This window comes from Schistocerca piceifrons, chromosome 5, assembly GCF_021461385.2.
Source record: "Schistocerca piceifrons isolate TAMUIC-IGC-003096 chromosome 5, iqSchPice1.1, whole genome shotgun sequence".
In the NCBI taxonomy this organism is placed as follows: Eukaryota; Metazoa; Arthropoda; class Insecta; order Orthoptera; family Acrididae; genus Schistocerca; species Schistocerca piceifrons.
Window position 1 is genome coordinate 693470190 of NC_060142.1, and position 25596 is coordinate 693495785.

Sequence of the window (25596 nt, forward strand, 5' to 3'; positions counted from 1 at the left end):
CACAGCAGTATCCAGCGGTGGTTGCAGAGGTTGGTGATTTCTCTGTACTGGACAATCTACGATGCGGTAGACAATCAACGGCAGTTAGTGATGTAAATAAGGAGACCATTGATCAAATCATTCAAAATGACAGATGTATGACGACACGACAGCTTGCTGAAATGACTCATTTGTCAGCGGGTAGTGTGATATCACTGGTACAGTCAGTACACTACAGAAAAGTCTGTGCTCGTTGGATGCGTAGATTATCGACAAGAGAAATGAAAACGATGAGGAAGAATATGTGCGAGGGTCTCATGAGGACCTCTACTGTTTGTTCTCTATCAAAATCTTTCATTTGCTAACTGTGCCTATCAGTAGTTAGTGCCTTCAGTTGTTAGAATCTTTTATTCAGCTGGCAGTATTGGCGCACACTGTATTACAGTAGTTTGAGTAACGAAGATTTTTATAAGTGATTCATGAAAGGTATAGGTTATTGTTAGTCAGGGCCATTATTTTGTAGGGATTATTGAAAAGTCAGATTGCATTGCGCTAAAAAAATATTGTGTGTCAGTTTAGTGATGATCAGAATAAGTAAAGAGAGAAATGTCTGAGTAGGTTCAGATTTGCTCAGCTGTTTGAAAATCAAATAACGTAAGAGGTTTATGAGCCCAGTAACCCATTAATTTTTCTAAGGGGACGTTTCAGCGTGTCAGGGTCTCATGAAGACCTCTACCGAAGAGTGGAAACAGTGTTTTGACTGCGTCATTACTCAGGATGAAACATGGTTGTTTTTGACATCTCGTGGAAATCGGGTTTCTGCCGGATATCAGTGTCTTCCAAACACGATATTTCGACGTCATTACTTGACGTCTTCATCAGGTGTTCCCTGAGACTGGCTGCTTGCTGGACCGGGTCGCATATTTATGCCTGCCCGGTGCCTGGTGTTCTGTTTGCCGTTCCCTAGTCGGTCCGCGCCCGCGAGTCGCGCTATCCTGCCGCTCTAGGTGTTCCCTATTCCGTCCGCGCCCACTCTGGCCGCCTCCAACTGCGGTCGTGGCCTCCTGGTGTTGTCTTCTCGGTCTGCGCCACTGAGTGGCGCTCCCCTGCCTCTCTGGACGTTCCCTATTCCGTCCGCGCCCGCTCTGGCCGCCTCCATCTGCGGTGGTGGCCTCCTGGTGTTCCCTTTTCGGTCCGCGCCAGCGAGTGGCGCTCCCCTGCCGCTCTGGACGTTCCCTACCAGAGAAGAGGTCTGTGTACCGACGGGAGCCCCGCCAGGCATGTCCAAACAAGAGGACACTGCCCTGCCGGAGGCGGCCCTGAAGGGAGCAGTGCCACCAGGCTTGGTTTCGCAAGCAACCAATGTCCTGCTGGCCGCCCCTCCGGTCCAGACTAGTCAAGAGGCTGTTGACCTGCCGTCTGCAGCACAAGAGGGCACAACGATTCCAGAAGCGAACCTGGAACAGCTTCTTCTGCATGAAGAAGCAATGGACGTCGCGCTGCCATCTCGCAAGAGGCCAGCGACGACGGGCGAGGACGAGCCACCCGCAAGCGCGCCTTCTTCTGTTCACAGGCTGCCCCAGAAGAAGAAACAACATGCGCCAGAGGGTGCCACAGATGAGGAGGCCGCCCAAGAAGAAGAGGGGGAGTTTGTTGTCCCCAAGCGGAGGCATACGGCTCGGGCAAAGACGCTCAAAACCGTGGCGCCGCTGCAGACGACTAACTCCTTTGCAGCCGTCCAAGACGACAACGAGGCCATGGAGACGGGGCAGGCGCCCATAAAATGTGCGCCTGCACCGCCTCCGATCACTATCCAGTGGAAGGAGGACTACAATTCCTTCTTACAGTTGTTTAAAGACATTCCCTCCCTAGCAGTAAAGACTCAGGGACATGATCTGTTGAAAACAACTGTCCGCTCGATGGACGATTACAGTCGAGCCATGAAACTTGTCGAGCAGGAGAAGCTCAAAAGCTTTACCCACAACGCCGAGCCCCAGAAACAACTAAAGGTGGTCCTTCGCCACCTGCCAATGAAGATGGCTACAGATCACCTCAAGGAAGAACTGGTAGCCATGGGCTATCCAGTCAGCTCGGTGACTCTTATGAAGTCACCACGGACAAAGCGTGACATGCCACTGTTCCTGGCTATCCTCCCTGACGACCTGGATAATAAGATAGAGATAAGGTAGAGAGGGTAGCGCGGGTGAAGGTGGCGGTCGAGCCACTACGCGCAAAACGTAGAAGGGCCCAGTGCTACTCATGCCAGGCGTGGATCATGTTGCATATTATTGCAGCATGCCATCCCACTGCGTTAAATGCGCAGGAGAACATCAAAGCCGGGACTGCACAAAAAAGAGGGAAGAATCTCCGCAGTGCTGCAACTGTGGCGAGCCACATATGGTGAGCTACAGGGGCTGCACTATATTTAAGCGCACAAGCATACCCCAAGGCCAAAATCCCCCCTCGCCCAAAGTACAGCCAGGCACTAACTATGCTGCCACTGCCAAGGGGACCACTGTCACCCCATTGCGCCAGCAAACACAGAAGTCTCTGCCCCTACACCAAAATGCGGAGACCAATCTCACAGCCCCAGAGGACTCAGGAATGCCGGACATGCCCTTGTCCAACAACTCAGTCCGTAGACACCCCGAGGTGCCCCCCACCACCAGCAACCTACTGCAAAGCGCGGAACGCCCCATGCGACGACCGGTAGCGGCGTCGCAGCCGCAAACCGTAGCCACCGCCTCGGCGCCCATCCGCGCAGCCGCCACTTCTTCAGGTACGGATGCAACCAGCTTGGGTGAGCTACTACGCTCACTCAACACTCTACTGATCCAACTGCCAGTGCTCGTCATGGCAGTTATGGGGGCCCTCCAGGCCGTCACCGTTCCCTTAGCAGCTCACCATGGATAGACAGCAGATCCATGGTCTATCGGTATGCGTATTTAATGCAAACGGACTGGTTAAACAACAAGGTGAGTTTCGCCAATTTATACAGGACGAGGCAGTCGACCTGTGCCTAGTGTGTGGACTCACCTGAAACCAGATGTAAAGGTAGCCAACTATGCCTACCACAGCCACGATAGACCAACCGCCAGAGGAGGAACTGCCATCTATATCAGGTCCTCGCTACGACACCACCAGATACATCTCCCAGCCCTGGCAACCCTTGAAGCCACAGGGGTCAATGTCTCCTTCGTGGTGGGACAGATCACCTTTGTGGCCGCCTACAGGCCGCCACGCGGTAATCTCCTGGAGGCAGACTTTTAAACACTACTGACGATTGGGGGACGGGTTTTCCTGGCTGGCGACTTTAACGCTAAGCACTCGGAGTGGAACTCCCGTCTTACCAACGTCAGTGGTCGTCGACTCCTGCGTGCTACCCTCCGCAACGGCGCCATCACGCTCGGACCCCAGGACCACACCATCTATCCACACCGAGGGCAGTCAGATGTTCTCGATATCGCCCTTATTAAGGGCATTGGGAACCACATGACCGCACCACCCAGTGTGCACTGTCGTCAGACCACCTACCAGTGGTCTACGACATCGACGTAAGGGGGGCCACCCTCCCACCCCTCCGTAGGAACTACCACCGAATGGACAGCGAGAGGTTTCAGGAGAACATCCTGGAACTTCTTTTGGATGCACCAGACCCCACGGAAGTGGGGGCAGACAGTGTACTACGGTACTTCAACCGCCAGCTGCTACTTGCAGCTGAGAAGCATCACCTCCTCCCCCACGCCAGCCGAAGGATTTCGCCCATAGCCTCCCGTTGCACATACAAGAGACTATACGGGCGAAGAACAGTGTGTTCTGCGAGTGGCAACTCATGCGACAACCTGCCACCAAACGCCTCCTAAACAGGATGAGGAGGGAGATCAAGGCGGCGGTTGAGGAACATAGAAACTGCGACTGGGCTGACCTAGTCGCCACCCTCAACCCACAGGACGGCAATGCTTGGCGAGTCGTCAAGTCTTTCCTGCGCCGGCGGCAGCAAGTCCCACAGCTGCAGGCTGGGCAGATGGTCGTCTGCAGTCCAGACGGGAAAGCAGGATTGTTGGCCGACCACTTCGAGTCGTCGTTCACCTCAGTGGATGACAATCTCGATGTGGCCCACATTGTGGAGGAAGAGCTCCCCATCTTCCTAGCAGCGGTAGAAGAAGGGGACAGAATTGACCCCATCTCAGAGGAGGAAGTGGCAGAACAGATACAGACGCTCAACACCAAAAGGGCGGGAGGCGCCGACGGCGTCAACAATCACCTGCTGAAGAACCTGCCGGAAGGGGCCTACCAGCTCCTTACAGGCATCTTCAACCAGGTCCTCCGCTCTGGGATCTACCCCTCTGAGTGGAAACACGCGAAAGTGATAGCCATACCCAAAGTGAATAAGGTCGCCCGGCAGGCTGAAAACTACAGGCCAATCAGCCTTCTCCTGTCCCTCTCCAAGGTGTTCGAGCGTCTGTACGCCAAGAGGCTCCTCCGACATGTGACGGTCGAGGGCATAATCCCGGACGAACAGTTCGGATTCAGGAGCAGTCATTCCACCACCCACCAGCTTCTGCAGCTGGTGGAAGAAGCCATGCGCGCCCTGGAGACCAGGGAATACCTTGGGGCGGTGTTCCTTGACGTCTCCAGGGCCTTCGACTCCGTGTGGCACGACGGCCTCGTGTACAAACTCTTTGTGCACGGGGTATCGCCATCACACGGAGTCCTCATCCGCTCCTACCTGGCCGACCGGACCTTCCACGTCCGACTAGATGATGGCACCTCGACCCACAGGCCGAAACGAACAGTAGTGCCGCAGGGGTCCGTCCTTGGCCCCCTGCTGTACTCCATTTTCACTGCAGATGCCCCACGAGTGGCGCCGGTGAAGTTAGCACTCTACGCTGACGACGCCGCGCTATTCGTGTGGAGCATGAACGTGAGGGAAATGCGACGCCTCCTCCAGATTGGCTGCGACACCCTGGGCGCGTGGTCAACCAAGTGGCGGCTCAAGCAGAACGCCGCAAAGAGCCAGGCAGTAGTATTCACTAGAAGACTGCTGCCTCCCGATTTGCCACCGGTTACTATCACGGGAAGCCCTGTGATGTGGAGTAAAACCGGCAAATACCTCGGGGTCATACTCGAGCAGAGGCTTACCTGGAGACCACACGTCCAGGACGTTAGGAGTAGGGCTATAGGGCGACTTCACACCTTGTACCCCCTCCTTAACCCCACGTCGACGCTGGCCCCACAAAACGGCATCACCCTGTACCTAGCACTGGTCAGACTGAAACGTCCCCTTTTTGAAGAATTATACATGACTGTGCTTATCCTGACACACAATATTTTTAGCGCAACGCAATCTGACTTTCAAAAAATCCCTACAAAAGAATGGCCCTGACTAACATTAACCTATACGTTTCACAAATCACTTACCTCACAAAAATCTTGGTTACTCGAGCTACTACAATAAAGCGAGGGCCAGTACTGCCAGCTAAATAAAAGATTCAAACTACAGAAGGCACTAACTACTGATAGGCATAGTTAGCAAATGAAAGATTTTAATAGAGAACAAACAATGTATTTACCTTAAAAGTCATAATATATATAGCAGTTCATGACAGTCTTACAAATTTCAAAACTCCGCCATCTCTCTCCCCACATCCACCACTGCTGGCGGCTGACCTCCAACTGCGCAACGCTACGCGCTGTTAACATCCAGCTGCCGCTGCCCAACACTACAATGGCAGACAACAATGCAAACTAGCCACAGACTGCACACAGCACAGCCAGTGATTTTCATACAGAGCGCTACGTAACGTTTCCAATAAGAAAACATAAACAGCCTACTTACATAGCCCCCATGCTCCCCACAAAAAATTTTACAAATTGTTTTGGGCAGTGGCCAATAATGATTTGATCAAATTTTTCATAATTACAATAACAAATAAATCAAATGCGCACACTTATTGATACAATGTTGGCCAAAGCTAAAATTTTCTCACAGTCCATAAAGACATTCCTGATCGTTCATGCCAGTAAAATAGCAGTGTTTTTCTCAAAGTCTGAGCAATGACAAGAAAATGCACACGGAAGTAGTGGATTTCCATGCAGTCTTGAAGAAGTAGTGTTGTCCTTCCAATGGAAAGACAGTGCTGACTCTTGACATGCAGACAGGTAATGGTCCACAACAGAGCAAACCCACAGCAGAGTCAGTCGAAGTTTTGAAGAATATTGGTAGGTAGGTCATCACAGAGCAGAGCCACTGCTGTCCTGGTAGAGATTGTGGTATTGGTGGGCCACCAAAGATGCAGACCCACTGTAGTCCATGTAGAGACGGCCAGCAGCCATCTGCTGCGACTGTGCAGGTGCACAATCACCATCGAAGAGTCTTGTGGACAATATAGCAAGTCCATAAACCACCACTTGTGTACTCACAAAACTTTTTGGAATGTCCTTAGAACCAGCAATGCTGTTATCCAGTCCCTTGCTGAATTATCAACACACGTGCAAACACTAACAGTCCCTACTTCTCACATATTGTCCATATACTATGACCAACAGAAACGTGTGCAGTGAAATGTAACTTACAAGTTACTTAATTTGATGAACTGGTGTCAATTACAATTTTATAACGTAAGAATACAATAACAAAGGTACAAAATACATCATTAAAGAACATAACAATACAGATAACATTTGTGGTAATGCAGGCTTTACATAAGAATAGAAATAAACATATACATCAGTGTTACAAGAATTATGACATAAGTACATACATAAAAGATCAGAATAACTTTCGAAACATCAACTTCACATATGAGCAACAGAACAGAACAGATAAATGATGTCTAAACATCTTTACAAAGTAAATAACATATTATTAGAAAAATTCTACAACATAACTCTTATTAGCTAAACACATAAAGACAGGAAAAACGCAAATATACAAGAGTACACAAACACATAGTGGGATAACACAAAAGGAAAGGACAGGGTTTGTTTTCAGTGTAACATTTGGTACTGCAGTCCAACCCAAAACTTCATTCCATAGATCGTCCCTCTTATTTCAACATTTGCTCCAGCCAAAAAAAAAAAAGTCCTATCCAAGCATGCTTTCTGTATTCTGTTCACATCCTCTTTCAAAAATAGTTTTTCTCCACTCGACACTACTTTTTTGGCCAAACCATTTTCTTATAGCTTCTCAATGCATTTCTTCCCATTCGTCATAGTTAGTTTCTTATATAGTCTACCCCATCTTAAGCTAACTTAAATCTACTGAGCTCAGATATACGAGGGCGGTTCAGAAAGTAACCTCCGATTGGTCACAGTGCGGGTTGTGGGGGGAGTAGCGACGCCATCTGTGCGTTCACGCACTCAACGGTCAGTCGGCATCAAGCCGTGGTCGAGTGAACGTCGTACCTGCGCTAGTTTAGTTTTTGTGGCAGTTTGAAATGTGTGCTGCAATAGAAAACCTCGCCAAATGTGAAGTGTGTGCTGTCATAAGGTTTTTTACAGCCAAAGGATATTCTGCAGCAGCTATTCATCGTGAGCTTTGTGCCGTGTACGGACCAAGAGTTATGAGTGAAGGAGTTGTCCATGAATGGGTACGTTTATTTAAAAGTGGACGAGAAAACGTTCATGATGAAGAGAGGAGTGGTAGACCATCATTGGTGACTGACGAACTCGTTCAGACAGTTGATGCAAAAGTTCGTGAAAATCGACGTTTCTCAATGTCGGAGTTGTCTACTGGTTTTCCACAGATTTCTAAGACTCACTTGTATGAGATAGTGACAGCAAGATTGGGTTACCGTAAGTTCTGTGCATGATGGGTGCCCAAAATTCTTACCGACCACCACAAAACTCAAAGAATGGCCTCTGCATTAGACTTTCTGTCACGTTATGAGGACGAAGGAGAACCATTGTTAAACAGAATCGTGACCGGTGACGAAACCTGGATTAAGTACGTGAACCCTGAGACAAAAGAACAATCAAAGATGTGGGCACATTCAAATTCGCCTACCAAACCAAGAAAAACCTCGCAAGATTTTTCTGCCAGAAAACTGATGGCAACGGTGTTTTGGGATGCCAAAGGGGTGTTGTTGGTTGAATTCATGGAACGTGGTACGACCATTAATCAAGACGTGTACTGTGAAACAATAAAAAAGTTACGACGGGCTATACAGAACAAACGCCGTGGTATGCTGACTTCCGGTATCGTTTTTTTTGCACGATAACGCCCGTCCTCACTCTGCTCGCAGAACAACGGCCCTTCTTGAGTCCTTCAAGTGGGACGTTATCAACCATCCACCTTACAGCCCAGACCTGGTGCCAAGTGATTATCACCTCTTCATGCATTTGAAGAAATGGCTCGGGTCACAGCGGTTTGATGACGACGAAGAGCTCAAAGATGCGGTCACAGGCTGGCTCCAGGCACAAGCGGGTGATTATTATGCAGAAGGAATTTCAAAGCTTGTGAAGAGATACGATAAGTGCCTCAATCGCTATGGAGACTATGTAGAAAAATAGTGCAAAGATGTAGTTGTAAGATGTATATATTAAAATATTTTTATTTAACTTGGTGTATTTTTTTAAATCAACTGGTTACTTTCTGAACGGCCCTCGTATATACCAAGGTACGAGGCAAATTAACACAAACAGCAATGATAAAAAATACAAATGCCAAAGCAAGCAGCATAAATTAGCAGAGCAATTGCAATATTACAACTAACATAAGGCAATGTGCAGCAAACAATAAAAATAAATCAGTAGTAAAAAACACTATGCCTGGCAAACAGCAGCAGCAAATGCTATAACTAATACCTAAGCATGGCAAAGTTCAAGCAGAAAAAATATTACACTAAAGACAACAATGCAGAAAGGGACATTTCTATTCACATCTTAATATCTATGTCATTAAAGTGATGCACCACAATTTATGCTACAAAATAAATTACCAAGTACTTGAAAAGAAAATTATATATGCAAGTCCTGTGACGGGAAATGTCTTTTTGTGCTCCTTCGGTTTTTTTTAAGTAGATCATAAATTTTATTATTTACTGGATCTGTAGGCATAAAATATTTATATTAGTACATCAATAAAATTTTGTTTTAACCAATGCTGCAGTGCAGCTAGAAACTAGATATTAAACAAAATGAGCAAATATGTACACAGGAAGGCATGATACATCATTCATTAGCCATATGGCATTTCATAATGCAGTAAACAGTCTTTCAACTAGCAAGGCTATAGATGTGAAATGTTTCTCATCATTTCATTAGGCATTTTAGTAAACATCATAAATTACGAGCTCCACAGTGTAATCATATGTTTTCAAGCTTGAGCGTGTCGTATTTGCGATGCTTTCTACAAAGGAATGTCAATAGCGAGGATAATCGCCTCCTTTTTTTTTTTTCTCCACCTAATGGCTTTCTTTTGTCAGGCGACAACCTCTTAGCTGGGCGCCCAAAACGCATTACGTCAAGGTCACTTACCTTTCTTACTGAAATATTTACGACAGCAGTTTCCGCTACAGTGACAGTCTCATATAAAAATAATTTCACAGGTCAAGAATTTGCATTACAAATCTGTAGAAACAAAATCCAATTGATATAACAGTGTCCAAAAAAATTTTTGGTGGCATTGTAATACATTCACGCATTTACATACATTGCATAACTCTTAAAGTACGATTCTTGGTTTCCAACAACCTTTTTCACAAACCAGAGTCCCTAACCACTACTCATTATTCCTTACCTTATTCGTCGACACTTCTTCAATATTTCATCATAACAGATACGTAGCATAATCAAATAACTCATATACGGTAGCATCATCTTATTGATCATAAACATACCTCAATAGCATAATACACATCGTTGTCGTAATAATAACATCATAACACCTCAGTCAAATCTTGAAATCGTCGTAGCTTCCTCCAGTATTTTCAAAACCTAAAAAAAATCTCTGCCACTTCAATAGTGTCATCTACCTCAAACGTACTTTAAAAATCAAGATCCCATACCAAATACATCATTCAAAGCTCTCATAGTATCACAATGGTTCCGAAAAAATATGAACAGTTCACAAAGTACAGACAAAGTACAATTTCGTAAGTGTGAAGTTATCCAACGGTCTAATTAGGTAAACATCTGTCACTGCCGTAGTAAAGAAGTTTGTCTCTCTCAGTTAAATGATCAGGTAGCAGTGTAATTATGTGTTAGAGAAATATGGTACCGATGTGTAAAGTTGTGTAAGCATATACCATATTAGCTAGGGCTCCTTGTGCTTGCCAAACACATGATACACAAAGTAAGCGTGTACCCCCCTGAGGATTAATGTAATTCTAGCCTCAGGTGTTACAGATTACAGCAATGGAATGAAATGTATCACGGAAAACTTTCTTTGTAATTCAAAAATCTTTAGAAGTAAATGTTTTAAGTACAAAATTAATCACTCAAATACGTGTACTGTAGCGCTAAACTGTGCATCTTGTTGTAAGATAATCTCTGTGGAAGTGTCGTAGTTATCGTCCTCCGAAAGCTAAGTTCTGCAGAAGTCAATGTACTTACCTCACGATAAACAAAAGTGAAATGCTTTGCGTATAGATATCTTAGTTATTATGCTTATTTCCGTGATGAAGAAAGTACTGTGCTGTAACGTATTGTTGTGCTACGGAAAAGGCTGTCACATTGTAGCTATACCACAAAAGTTACTACTAAAACGTGTTTTACTTTCCAGAATAATTCAGAAAAACCGTGCAGATTTAAAACAGATACAGCGCAAAAGCAATAATATAAATTGTGTCACTCATTAATAGCATCGTGATATAATCGTGTAGCTGTCAAATAAATTAACCACTATGTCATCTGATATCTCTCAGAAAGTACTTTAAATCCAGAATGTATTTTCAAGTAAACCAAAATGTTGCATTAAAATCTCATTAGCAGTACCGGTATATGTTCTAAGTATGTGAGCCTTATAGTCGTTACGTAATCGTGCAACTACCAAGCAAGAATGTACACACACAATAACACTGTGTCATCTGTTCACAATAACAATGCATTCGTAATTTCTGTTTAAATAAGTTCTCTTGGTTCTTGACTGGATATTTAACTTCAAACAGTGTTGCATGTTAACAGTTTCTTAAGTCTGACAAAGCATACTAGAAATGTGACGTGAAAAATTTTATGGCAAAGACTAAGTTAAAAAGCAGATTATCTTTCAATAAACGGTTTTACATGTGAAATGTGGTGCAATCCTTTGCTCTTCCTAGTACGCAGAGTTTCAACTTCAACGCAATTATCATGTGGTATACGTCGGATTCTGTAAGGTCCATTGTAAACTAGAAAGAATTTGTGACTCAAGTGTTTCTTCTTATGTGACAATGAATGAGCTTTAATGAGGACTTTCTGACCAATATATAATTTCTTTGCATTTCCTTTACCGTGTAGTTTTCTCCTTTTGTCTGCTGCAGATTTTGTATTTTTAATAGCCAAATCAATTATGGCTTTGTGTCAAAGTTTACGTGTATTCGGGAAAGGTACAAGCTCTCTGATTCTGTTCGATGGTTCTTCATTCTTCAGTACAAGAATAGGTGGTAAAGCAGTGGAGTCATGAGGCATTTCATTCAGCACGTTTTGAAATAAGTGTAAATATCTGTCCCAATGCTGATGCTTTCTGTGACAATAAAGTCTGCAAAGCTTATTGATTTCTTTCATAATCCGTTCGGAGGGGTTACAATGTGGTGAGTACAATGAAATAAAAACAGGTTTGATTTTATGATTCCGAAGCATATGTGACCAAACAGCAGATCTGAATTGAGGTCCGTTATCTGAAATGACTTTACTAACGTGTCCAACTTCACGTAAAAATTTTTTAACAAAGGCGTTGGATACAGACCGTCCAGTGGCTTTACGTAACGGTGTGAAAGAAACAAATTTTGAAGTAAGTTCAACAGCGACTAGAACGTACGAAAATCCATTAGATGTTCTGGCAAGCGGTCCCAAGAGATCAACAGCAGCAAATTCTTTTAATTTAGAAGGAATGATAGGAAACAGCGGAGCACGATGGGAGATAGTACATGGTTTCGCCTTTTGACAAAGTTTACAAATAGACAAGACTCTTCGAATTCTCTTTTCCATATTGTTAAAATAACAAGTCGTTCGAAGAATATGATAACATTTTCGTGGGCCAAAATGTGCATAGCTGAAATGAATGTACCAAATGAAAAAAAAATGGCTCTGAGCACTATGGGACTTAACATCTATGGTCATCAGTCCCCGAGAACTTAGAACTACTTAAACCTAACTAACCTAAGGACAGCACACAACACCCAGCCATCACGAGGCAGAGAAAATCCCTGACCCCGCCGGGAATCGAGCCCGGGAACCCGGGCGTGGGAAGCGAGAACGCTGCCGCACGACCACGAGATGCGGGCTGTACCAAATGAGCTTATTAACAAAATCGTCAGGAATGCACAGTACCCATAGCTTGTCATCAACAGTGCAGCGTTTGAACAGTATGTTGTTTCTAACCAGATAATAATGCCGAATCTGTGTGTGTGTCTTTTCATGCCATTTGCTCTTGATGTCTTTCCAAATCGGATCTTTGTCTTGTTCATGAGCAATGTCCTTTAAAGATGTGGTGATGAAGTTTTCAAAGGCGACTTTCTGAATGTAAAGAATACTGAAATTTTTCTCGAGGTTGCCTTCTGTGTTACTTTTCTCAAGCCCAGCCGGTGCGCGTGACAGTGCGTCCGCAACAATGTTCTCCTTGCCGGGAATGTAGACTATTGTGAAGTGGAATTCTTGCAGAAATAATGCCCAACGTTTTATCCTGTCATGATTTAATTTTGAAGACATAAGAAATTGTAATGCACGATGATCACTGTATACTTTTACGTGCTTACCAGAAAGAAAGAAACGGAATTTGTTAAATGCCCAAACGATAGCTAAAGCTTCTAATTCAGTAACGGAATAATTTTTTTTTTTTTCAGATTTTGTTAGCACTCGGCTAGCAAAGGCAATGGTTTTCTGAACGGTAGTGTCATTTTCTATGGCTTCTTGAAATAAATGGGCACCAAGACCGACTTTAGAAGAATCCGTGCTAAGGCAGAAATCTTGTGACGGATCTGGATGAGCTAGTATTGGCGCGTTAAGTAGAGATTCTTTCAAAGAATTGAATTCCAACTGTGCTTGTTCGTCCCAGTTGCAAATAGTATTTTTTCCAGTGAGAGAACAAAGTTTTGGTGTAACAAGAATTTGCATATTCAGAAAACGATGGTAAAAATTTACGAGACCTAGAAAACTGCGGACTTGTTTTTTTGTGGATGGAACTGGAATGGCTCTGATTGCTTCTAACTTTTCAGGATCCGGCTGAATGCCTTCAGAAGAAATAATATGTCCCAAAAACCTCACCTTTGACCTACCGAATTCAGACTTTTCTAAGTTAACAGTAATTCCAGATTCTGCAAAAATACGTAACAAACTGATAAGGATGCGATTATGTTGTTCCCATGAGGCTTCTGCTATCAGAATATCGTCCACATATAAGGTGATGTGACGTTTTAAGAACTCAGGTAATATGGAATTTAGCCCGCGATTTTTGTATTACTTGTGCCAACTGATCTTGTACTTCCCGGATTTCTCTTTTGTACTGTATATTGATTTGATTTTGATTGAATTTCCTAATTTGTTCGCACTCTTCTGTGTCATTAAAGACTACCGATTTTGTGTCATTCAGATTATCATCTACCTTCGTAGATAAATTAGTGAACTGATCCGAAAGTTCGGCTACTTTCTCCGATAGTGTACTTATTTCCTCAGTGTGTTTTTCTGAACCAAGTTTCAGAGTATCTACTGTGTCCTTTAAGTTTTCCTGAGTTTTTGCAAGTTGCGTAACCGAATCGGTAGATGCAACTGAGTCAAATTTAGCTTGCAAGGTCTCATGATTTTCATGAACAATAGTTTGCAGTTCTTTTATGGCTGCTTCGTGATTCTGTAATGCATTTTCATGCCGCGAAAAAATAGGTTGAAAATGCTCACAAATTTGAGTTTTTACGTCATTACAGACTTTTTGACGTTTCGATTCAATGTTATGTAACTCAGTAGTTAAATCTTCACGTGTTTGTTCAAGAGTTTGTTCCAATGAGTCTAACTTTTGAGGCTGTTGCTGTGTTTGTCTCTGATTTTGTTCCATTGTGTCTAACTTTTGAAGCTTTTGCTGTGTTTGTCTCTGATTTTGTTCCATTGTGTCCAACTTTTGAAGCTTTTGCTGTGTTTGTCTCTGATTTTGTTCCATTGTGTCTAACTGTTGCTGTGTTTGTCTCTGATTTTGTTCCATTGTGTCTAACTTTTGAAGATTTTGTTCCATTGTGTCTAACTTTTGAAGCTTTTGTCCCATTTGTTGCATTAATTGTAATAACAATGCACTGGTGTCTGAAACATGTTCCTCAGTGCTTTTCGGCAGTGAATTTGCACCGGCAACATTCACATTTTGACAAGCGGAAAATGTGTCTTGACTCATTTGAGAAAACGGTGAGAACCCAAAACCTGAGTCTACAGTATTTGCAATATTGTTTTCTGTCATTTCCGATTCCTGAGGCGAGCTGTTGCCGACCGATCGATCGATTACGCTTCCCTGTTCACTACCTGTTTCACTGTCTACACCATTATTTGACGCCCGCTCCATTTCCCTATGCACAGTTACCAAATTACTACTTTGAACATTAGTTAATTCATTACTCGGTGGCGCTAACACACTGCTTTCGTCTTCACTGTCATTTCTCAGTTTCCTTTGGAGCCTAGTATTACGTTTTTCACACGCCATTATTGTCACAATATTTCACACGATAACACAGAAAAGCACAATTTGAAGATCAAAAATAAGAGAACACATTAACATAACACTGAAAATAATATCTAGTTAATTGCAGCTGCGAAATACTTGGTGCAAATCTACATGCATGCCACAACTGTTTTACTGTACAACAATGAAAGACTGCAACTACAAAGGAGATTTTCTCTACAATTACGCGCTAGCAATAAACAAAAGCTACACTAATTACACAAACTACAAGAAAAAATCAGAAGATTCCAGTGAGATATCCTCGGCTAAGGGTCGATATATGAAACGTCCCCTTTTTGAAGAATTATACATGACTGTGCTTGTCCTGACACACAATATTTTTAGCGCAACGCAATCTGACTTTCAAAAAATCCCTACAAAAGAATGGCCCTGACTAACATTAACCTATACGTTTCACAAATCACTTACCTCACAAAAATCTTGGTTACTCGAGCTACTGCAATAAAACGAGGGCCAGTACTGCCAGCTAAATAAAAGATTCAAACTACAGAAGGCACTAACTACTGATAGGCATAGTTAGCAAATGAAAGATTTTAATAGAGAACAAACAATGTATTTACCTTAAAAGTCATAATATATATAGCAGTTCATGACAGTCTTACAAATTTCAAAACTCCGCCATCTCTCCCCCCACATACACCACTGCTGGCGGCTGACCTCCAACTGCGCAACGCTACGCGCTGTTAACATCCAGCTGCCGCTGCCCAACACTACAATGGCAGACAACAATGCAAACTAGCCACAGACTGCACACAGCACAGCCAGTGATTTTCATACAGAGCGCTACGTAACGTTTCCAATAAGAAAACATAAACAACCTGTAACAATAACTGTACATATAATAATTTTTTCTTCTGATTTTCGATAAATTACTGTAAGCAATGTTTTGATTTCATTTCTTTTTCTTTTCGTGTCATTATGTTAAAGAAACTGTAAGCAACTTTCGATGTGAATATTAATATTTATGTCAAATTTCAAGCAATGCTATAACAGAATTGAAGAGTAACCCATGTTGAATCTATTGTAACATTTTTAAAATTGTAATTGTGCGCCTGGTCCATACGTAGGCAATGTATTAGGATATGTGGAGTGCAAAACCTTTGGTGAATACCCTGTCTGTAGGGGAGCGGTAAAAGGTGGAGGCAGGCGAGCCCGGGAAAATGCACACGGGAGCTGCACGGCATAACGGGCTCAGCAGAGTTAGTCGGAGTTGGGCTTTGATCTGAGCAACACGTTCTGGATCGAGGGCTCTCCTGGAAAACGTGATTTCATTGAGCCTCGGATGTGCCGTTTCCGACGACTATACAGCATGGCTATATTCCATAGGCACTAAATGGAAAAGTATTGCGACGCTAAGAGGAAGCAAAGGGCCGATACATCAAGAGCCATAGCTGTGATTGTATGTGTGCTTTGCGCCTCGCCATCTCGCCGCCCGCCAACCGCCGCATCGACACGAACGGGTTGAAACATTTAATACTGTATTCGTGTGGACCAGTGTTACTTTTGTTCTTGACTGTTCAATAACAACTTAACTTTTACCAGAATTGTACTATCATTTAATTATCCTCATCACTAACCTAGACAGGGTCCTTTCCACATGTTGTGCAATCCGAGTGTCCCGAAATGAAGATTTAAAGTTTATGTTAATAAGAATTACTTGCAGACCTATCTATGCTAGAATGATGTTTAAGGAACTTTATTGTTAATGAATATGGAAGTAAAGAACATAGGTCTGACAAAGTTGGAAGATAATGTTGAAATTGGTTTAGTAATGAAGTATAATTAATTTGAGACAAAAATAATGGTAGTTAAATAAGCAAGAAATAAGACAAAAAGAGTAGTAATTCATATATTGGAATCCTTGAGTGCTTAATGAGTTCAACAGTCAAAGAATTTCAATACAGTGACAATTACAGTTTTAGGGTCCCCCCCCCCCAACCCCCTTTTTCTTTTCTATTCATTTAAATTCTGAAGTGTACTGAACTGATTTGACCAGCAAAGTTAAAATCAATATAAAACCTAAATTTATCAGTGTTTTACCCTTCTTAAAATTGACATTGTATGTGTGTTTCAAAAGTGCTATTTCTAGGGTAACCTATGCCCGATTTCAGTCGGATCAATAGACAAAACGCAGTTTGTAGTAATCATTATAGTGTAATGTTGTGTATTTATAGCTTGTCCAAATTAGTACAGAAAGGGAAAATATTAGTTCAGTAGATTTTTCTGGTTCTAAAATTTACCATATAATGCAGTATTACTATGGGTTGTTATGCTTGTACGTACATCCACTTGTACAAGGAAAAAACTCACTTAATGCCTAATTAGGCTGGCGACCGTATTATTAACAATTGGTAGCATCTGCTGTGTATGTTTCTTGCCCGTCCTAACGTGTAGTTGCACTTTAGACTTGCTTGACGTATCATTGTTGTTACTGAGTGGGTGTAAGTCTGATTTTGCCTCCATTCAGGTACACGCGGTCAACATATTTACTAAAATCCTTTCTTATAAGGTGAAGCCCGTCAACTTACCATAGTACAGGCTTTAAAGAGTTAACGTACGCCCGAGCGTAGCGTTACAAACCTACTTACAAGACCAGTGCTAGAGTACGCAGCCGGGGTGTGGGGTTATGTCAGCTGACACTCATATAGGCACACTGCAGAGGATGGAGAACAGAGCCCTGAAGCTCGCCCTGCACCTTCCAAGAAGATATTCCTCCACTCTACTACATGAACAGACCGGCATCCTGCAACTGTTCTATAGCAAGGCCGAGAGTTCAGAAAACCGGCTCATACACGATCTGGGCCAAAACATACACCACAGGCCAACCACACGTTGGCCTGACCTACTGAGGGATTAACAGCCCTCAGCAGGCAGGATGCAATTGCATCCCTATAGGCCGAGCCAATAAGTAAGGCACCATAACCACACGCATAGCAGGAAAAACAAAACATTGTGTACCCTGCACCTACGCGAGCAAAGGACAGCTCGTAAGGTACAAGCGAAGCGAAGGACGTTCCCTATTCCGTTCGCGCCCGCTCTGGCCGCCGCCAACTGCGGTCGTGGCCTCCTGGTGTTCCCTTCTAGGTCCGCACCCGCGAGTGGCCCTCTCCTGCCGCTCTGGACGTTCCCTCACACGAGTAAGCGATGCAGTGCAAGCAGGACCATGCTACTCAAGTTAAGGGTGTGGCGGATCGCCGCCAGGTGGGACGGGCTCGGGCGACCGAGTCCGCCCCGTCTGCGGCCCCATCCGCCCCCCCCCCACGTACGACGACGCAGCAAACGACAATGGACCACGAGACGGCAAATTCTAGGGAAACAGGCCCGCTTACAGCGGCGCAATTGTACGTCGTCCTGCACCGAATGTCACGGGATACTGATTACCGGGAACGAGCAGCCGACGAACGAGCTCTCCACTTGTTCCACCAGTACCTCAGGTCACTCGGTTGCGTGGTGAATGAAGCGGAACGAGTACCGTCGGTAGCCCTGACAGGCGTGTTGAATACAGACGACACTGTTCTGTCAGCGGCGGCCCCGATGAGTGTTGCGCCACCAGTCCCAGTTCCAGAAGAAACTGGTGCACTGCTGGCTGCCACTCCGGTCTGTTCCAGTGAAGAGGCCACAGATCTACTGGAAACTGTACCGCCAGGCGTGACGAGAGAAGGCGTCCCCATCCTACCACGTGACGACACTATCGTAGAGGCCAACCCTGGCGACCTGCTCGAGGCGGAAGCCATGGCAACAACGCAGCCCTCTAGGAAGAGGCCAGCAGCAATAGAGGAGGACGACTCCTCCACATTCTCTCAGTCTGCTTGCAGGAGAAGCCAGAAGCAGAAGATGGCAGACGACCCTGCCCCCTCTGAGGCAGACCAGACACCCGACGACGGGTTCACCGTCCCGAAGCGGCGGCACACTTCTCGGGCCAAACGGCTCCAAACAGTGCAGCCGCTCCCGACGACCTACTCATTCATCGATGTCGACGAGTCAGGGGCCATGGAGGCCACTGAGCCACCCAAGAGGCGGGCACCCGCCCCACCACCGATAACTGTCTCATGGACGGGCACTTACAAGTCCTTCCTTGATAAATTTGAGACAGTTGCGTCCGCTGCCAAGGTCAAATGTGTCGGGCGAGACCTATACCGGGTTTTGACCGCCACCATGGATGACTACCGTGCAGCCATGAAGATCATTGAGACTGACAAGCTACACTGCTTTACACATAATGCGGAGCCCGTGAAGCAGCTGAAGGTGGTTTTCTGCCGCCTCCCGCTGAGAATGGAGCCCTCGCACCTCAAAGAAGAGCTGGCGGGGCTGGGCTCCATGGCCAGCTCCGTGACCATAATGAAATCGCTCAGGACGAGGCGAGACATGCCTCTTTTCCTTGTTGTCCTCCCAGACAACTTCGAAAACCGAAAAATCTTCCAGCTGCTGATGGTGGCCCCGCATTGGGGTGGAAGTGGAGCCGCTCAAGGCCAAGGGGAGGCGCGCCCAGTGCTTCTCCTGCCAGGGCCTTGACCACGTGGCTCGCTACTGCTCCATGCCGGCCCGCTGTGTCAAGTGCGCCGACTCCCACCAGAGTCGGGACTGTACGAAGAAGCGAGAGGAGGCGCCAACGTGCTGCAACTGTAGCGAGCCACATGTGGCGAGCTACAGAGGCTGCGCTGCATTCCGCCGCCGCCCACGGCAGAACGGACGATCAGCACCTGCCAGGAAGGTGCAACCTGGCACTAGCTACGCCTCCGCCGCCAAGGGGGAGTCCGCTGACGCCACCACGAGACGACAAGAGGCCTTCCCGCCACTTCCGCCACGGGACTCGAACGAGACCGCACCATCCACCGCGCCTGGCTCGTCAGCCCCACAGGCTGCCTCCCAGGCTGACCACCACCAGGGTGGACGACGCACTGCCCGTCCACTCAACACTCCAGCGCCGCAGGCTGCTGGGCGCGGGGTCCAGCGAACGGACGCGACGGCGACGCCTCGCCCGGCCTCCCCCGCGCCCGCCGCTGCGGCTGTACCTGCACCATCAACAGGACCAGGAGCCGCAGACCTCAGAGCCCTTCTGGGCTCTCTCTCTGCCCTGCTCCAACAACTGCCCATGCTAGTCACGGCAGTCACGGAGGCCCTCCAGGCTGCTACCGTCACCATGAAGCCACACCATGGATAATACACTCATCCATGGACTGAACGTTTGCGGCTTCAACGCAAACAGCCTGTTCCCCCAACAAGGTGAGCTTCGCCAGTTGATGCAGGATGAGGCCATTGACCTCTGCCTGGTTGGCGAAACTCACCTTAAACCTTGGGTCCACTATGTTTGCTACCGCAATGACAGGCCAACAACTGGCGGTGGCACTACCATCTATGTACGTGCATCACTCAGGCACCACCAGGTGCAACTTCCGGACCTGGCAACCCTGGAAGCCACTGGGGTGACGGTCACCACGACAGCCGGGCAGATCACGTTCATGGCAGTATACAGGCCACCACGTGGACACCTCCAGGAAGCGCACATCGACGCGCTGCTGACAGTTGGGGGCAGGGTGTTCATTGCGGGTGACTTCAAAGCGAAGCACCCGGAATGGAACTCCCACCTCACGAATGTCAGTGGCCGCCGACTTTCCCGCGCTGCCGCAAGGAACGACGCCCTGATCCTGGGCCCACAGGAGCCCACAATCTACCCAGCCAGGGGACAGCCGGACGTGCTCGATGTCACAGTCATAAAAGGCATCGGGCACCACACGACCGCCTCCACATGGTGTGCACTGTCGTCAGACCACCTGCCGGTGGTCTTCGACATAGATGTCGCCGGAGCCACACTGCCACCACGCCGACAGACGTACCGGCGCATGGACTGCGAGCGCTTCCAGGAGATGGTCTTGGAATCGATCGTGAACACACCCGATCCAGACTGCGTGTCCTCTCCCGCCACCTACTGCACGCAGCCGACGCAGCCCCCCCACCCCCCTCACCCCAGCCACAGGGCTCAGGGACTTCTCCCGCAACCTACCGCCTCCGATATGGAAAGCAATCAGGGAGAAGAACAGGCTGTTCCGGGAGTGGCAGCTCACCCGCCAACCTGCGACGGAGCGACGCCTCAATCGCATGCGGAGAGACATCAAAGCAGTGGCTGAGGTTCACAGGAACAGCGTGTGGTCGGCCTTCGTCGCCTCCCTCAACCCAGAGGACGGCAGCATCTGGCACACGGTGAAGTCGTTCCTGCGCCGACGACAGCGCATACCACCAATACTGTTTGGGCAAGACGTCGTCTGCAGCCCAGACGGAAAAGCAGGTGTCCTGGCGGACCAATTCCAATTGTCATTCACCCCGGTGGACGACAATCTGGATGAAGACCACATCCAACGGGTAGCCGAGCAACTCCCAGTGTTCCTGGAGGCAAGGGACGACTGGGACGTCATTGAAGCCATCTCCAAGGCGGAGGTGGCCGCACAGCTGAAGGCGCTCAATACTAGGAAGGTCAGAGGTGCTGATGGGGTCACCAACCACCTGCTGAGGAACCTTCCAGCAAACCCCTCAGGCCAATTCGTACCGTGAGGAAGCCACTTCACAGATACAGGATTATGCAGGAATAGCAGTGTATGCTTAGCCTGCTCCCAACACTGGTGCCTTTGATTTCAGTTGTTTGATAACTTTCTCAGGCCAGCCAGTTTCCTTCAGCAGAGACTTGGTTTTTCTGTCCACCCTGTCAGTTGGATCCTGCTCTAGTGGTTTGTAAGCCGGTCCTCCAGAAGTCGCCGGATCTTCAGGTCATAGTCACCTTTCTGCAGTATGACTGTGGAGTTCCGTTTGTCTGCTGGTAATACCACTATGTTGTCATCTTCTCGTAATCTCCTGAGGGCCATCCTCTCATCTCTTGAGATGTTAGACTTAGGCGCCTGGCTCTGGTAAGGGCTCTGCATGTCGAATCTCTTCAGCTGTACATGAGGGTAGTGTGTTGACGACTAGTTCCACAGAGCTGATGAAATTGGCTACCAGTAGATCTCTAGGAGTGACAGCGAAATTTAGGCCCCTGCCAAGAACCTTCAAGGTAGCTTCATCCAGTGTTCTTTCACTCAAATTTACAACCTTGCGAGTGTCATAATTTTGTTCCACTCTCCCGTTCAGGCGTTCAAATTTTGCCAGTTGCCAACAAAACTAACGTGGTTCCATTTAAAAAAACGTAGGTTTGTGTTAAAAAAACATACTGCCGTGCATTTTTATATGGTTTGTATTAAACAATTACACTAGCCCCTCTCCTCACGTTCTGTCTGTGGAATCGGTTCGTCAGTATTTGATGTGGTTTACGAAATATATCCAGCGGTAACGTTAGGTGACTCACCCTGTGTATATATATAATATCAATCTGGTGACTCGACCGCTTGTGTTGCCATTCCAGGCAGTGTTTTCCAACAGTATAACGCTCGCACACATACAACTGTTGTAACCCAACAAGCTCTATGGGCTATCGGCATGTTGCCTTGACCTGGTCGATCACCATATCTGTCTCCAATAGGGAATATACAGAACATCATCGGACGACAACTCTACCGTTATACACAAGCAGCAGTAACCTACCTTGTATTAACCGACAAAGTGCAACAGGCGCGAAATTCCATCCCACAAACTTACATCCGGCACTTGTTCAACACAATGCATGTACGTTTGCATGGTTGCATTCAAAGTTCTGGAAGTTACACCCGTTATTATTGTACCAGCATTTCTCATTTGCAATGGCTTGTCTTGCGGTTACATTAATAACCTGTGATCTTGCAGTGTCCATCACTTACATATGTTACCTAGACAAATATGTTCCCGAAATTTCATTATTCTACATTTATTATTTTTTGATGTTGTGACTTTTTTCCTTCAATGTAGATTGAAGCACGACACAAAAGTAAAATAAAAAATGTAAATGTCGTGTGACTAGGGCCTCCCGTCGGGTAGACCGTTCGCCGGGGTGCGAGTCTTTTCGAGTTGACGCCAAGTCGGCGTCTTGCTCGTCGATTGGGGTGAAATGATGATGATCAGGACAACACAACACCCAGCCCCTGAGCGGAGAAAATCTCCGAGCCAGCAGGGGAATCGATCCCGGTCCCTTAGGATTGACATTCTGTCGCGCTGACCACGTTTTTTTTTGTTTTTTTTTTTTTTGCATTTTCTTCGTTGTTGATCGTTGTGTTTGGTCGTTGCGGACGTCACATGACATCCATTCAAGTTAGTTTGTTGATTCTCCCACTCAGTTTTTTATTACAGAGCCCAACCTGCTCTCTGACCGAACACGCTGAGCTGCCGTGCAGCCACTCAGTTACCGGGGAACGGGCAAAGGTTAAAAATATTGTACAGAATATCGAAGATATTGAGCCTGGTAGGTACGTAAAACGATGAAATTATTTGAAGTAGAATCCATCGAAAGACTGGTCACTTAAAGAAATAAATAGTGTACAATCGGTAATGCTGCCGCAGTGGTTAAGATCATGGACTCGCATTCAAAAGGAGCAGATTCAAAGCTGACTCCAGATAGGTCTTCTTTAATTTCCCTAAATCGCTTTAGATGAACTCAAGCACTTTTTGTTTTTGAGCGAAACGTGTGCTCCATCTCTACAGACTACGTTGCCGCAAAGGTGATAACCTGTAACTTTCGTTCGTACATTTGATGGAGTAGATCACGGACGTTCATTAAACTTACGGGAACTGAAGGTTTAGAAGCTCACCTTCAGACGCTTGAAACGTAGAAAACATTTGAATGGATCGAATTTTTTTTTTCATTTTATTTGCTTATCAAGGTTTTGTGGAAGCTACTTGGCTACGGAACGAATCAGTACATAGTTTACCGAACACTCAATAGAAAATTTACGAAAAAAAGTTAATGAAGAATTAATAGCAGGCGGGAAAACTGATGAGAGAGTATAAGAATGAAAAAAAAAACTGAAATTTTTTCAGTTAGTGTGAGGAACTCCAGTAGTGGACAATGTTGCATTTATAGGACAGTGTAACTATGCACACATGATGTTTTTTGGTCTGTTCTTCAGTCTAGTGACCGATTTAAAACCACACGAAGGAATGCGCAATAGGGGCAGCCATTAGTAGTTTCTGGTATTTGCTACTGTTTTTGTTGTTGTTAGACATGAGGTTGAGTTTTGAGCAACATTTCTAAATATACCTTTATGTGTTATACAGTGTATTACAGCTGAAATATTGTTAATTCTTCAGTCACAAACTGTTTGGCAAATAAAATTCTGTGTACTTTTAAAACTAGTTACATAACGTGTAAGCAGTTGAAGCAGACCATCCTTTACCTTAAAACAGGTCTTTTAGCCTGAAACATGTGATATTTGCAAATTGATACCTTTTTTAATGTCTTAACAATTTTACTTGCCCTGAGAATGAAACTTGTTACTTTCCAATAGCTTCAATTTCAAAATGTATTTAACTTGTAACTGGTTTTTGTTTCATTTCACTTTCTAATTAATTATTCATTTGCAGTAGGGTAATAATGTAACAGATACATGACTAAACACAGTACTGAAAAGATTTTTCTCGACTGCAAGGCTTTTAAATTTCTGGAGAATACTTTCGTTCCTAAATACACGACCATGTTAAGCGATGAACATGTTTTTACATTTGGAAAAGCATTAATTTTCGAGTGTAATTTTTGGAATTTCAGAAAACGACTGCAACAAACAAAAAGAGAATGTCATTATTTAAAAACTGAATACGATAGCGTATTAAACTAGAGGTGGAAGTCTGAAAAGTGTTCCGAGGTACAACTCTCTCCTCTACAGAATAGAAGGAGTGCGCCACACAAAAATCTTTCAGCTTCATTTAGAAGACAAAAGAAATAGAACAAGAACTTTTTTAAATGTTTTATGCCATTATTTAGAATATCATGACCAGATAATGGTTAGTTGGCAGGAGCCGAACAGTATTTCGGTGGCGGTGTAACACAGATGGTCGGTGTTTGATGTACTTTATTTTAGACATCCCTTAATGTAGTGGCTAGAATGCGTGCACTTGATCACGTGACATTTTGGTATATGATTCCCATCAGGTGGTCTTTTCAAATACGTTGTTTACGTAATGTCCGATACATGGTTTTTAAGTAATTAAGATGCCTGCATCTATCCCATAGACAATAATCATATTCATATAAGTGAAATGGAGCCTCAGGTGACAAGATCTTTTGGGATTTAATTCCCTTTACATTTATTTGTAGTTGCAATCCAGAGACGACTTCATCCTTGTCCATTTATGGCATGCACATGGGCATATTAGTAGCTATCTTTTATTTCTTTTTAATTCTTCCCTGTGAAGAACATGCCGTTTTCCCATACCAAGTGTCCATAAAATTTTCCTATGTGTCTTTTGGGTTAAGCACGTTTTATCATATCTATTTAACAATAGCTTTTAATACAAGAGGCGATAATTCTCTTTTGTAGCGCATAGTGAAATTGACCTCTGTCGGTCGATAGAGTATAAGGGCGATGAAAGGGCGTTGCACGTCCGTTCACGCAATTACTATATTTTTTTACACGTAAAACATGATTTGACCTATGCTGGTCATTTGCTATTACATGGCGATGAAGTGGCGTTGTTCCTTCAATCACGCATTGTTTTTAGTAATAAGATAAAAAAAAATTAAACTTGATAATATTCGTCACTCAGTGCGTGTCAGCAATAAGAAGTATATCTACATCAACTGATAAAAACACTTACTCGACCATCGGTGTACAGGTTAACCGAGATTGTTGCATTATGGTGTTTACATACTACAG

At 45.3% G+C, this 25596-nt stretch overlaps 1 protein-coding gene across 1 annotated transcript; it reads left to right on the plus strand.

The window, feature by feature from the left end:
- Positions 1–3847: 3847 nt before the first annotated feature.
- Positions 3848–21379, plus strand: LOC124799206. Its single transcript, XM_047262741.1, has 3 exons — positions 3848–4135; positions 20491–20761; positions 20808–21379. The coding sequence occupies exons 1-3, from the start codon at positions 3848–3850 to the stop codon at positions 21377–21379; spliced, it is 1131 nt and encodes a 376-aa protein (XP_047118697.1).
- Positions 21380–25596: the final 4217 nt, after the last annotated feature.

Coding starts and splice junctions, on each gene's coding strand:
- LOC124799206 (XM_047262741.1), top strand. CDS start 3,848: ATGAGGAGGGAGATCAAGGCGGCGGTTGAGGAACATAGAAACTGCGAC. Junction 4,136..20,490: donor TCCCCATCTTCCTAGCAGCG/GTAGAAGAAGGG, acceptor CTGGGCCCACAG/GAGCCCACAATCTACCCAGC. Junction 20,762..20,807: donor GTCCTCTCCCGCCACCTACT/GCACGCAGCCGA, acceptor CCCCAGCCACAG/GGCTCAGGGACTTCTCCCGC.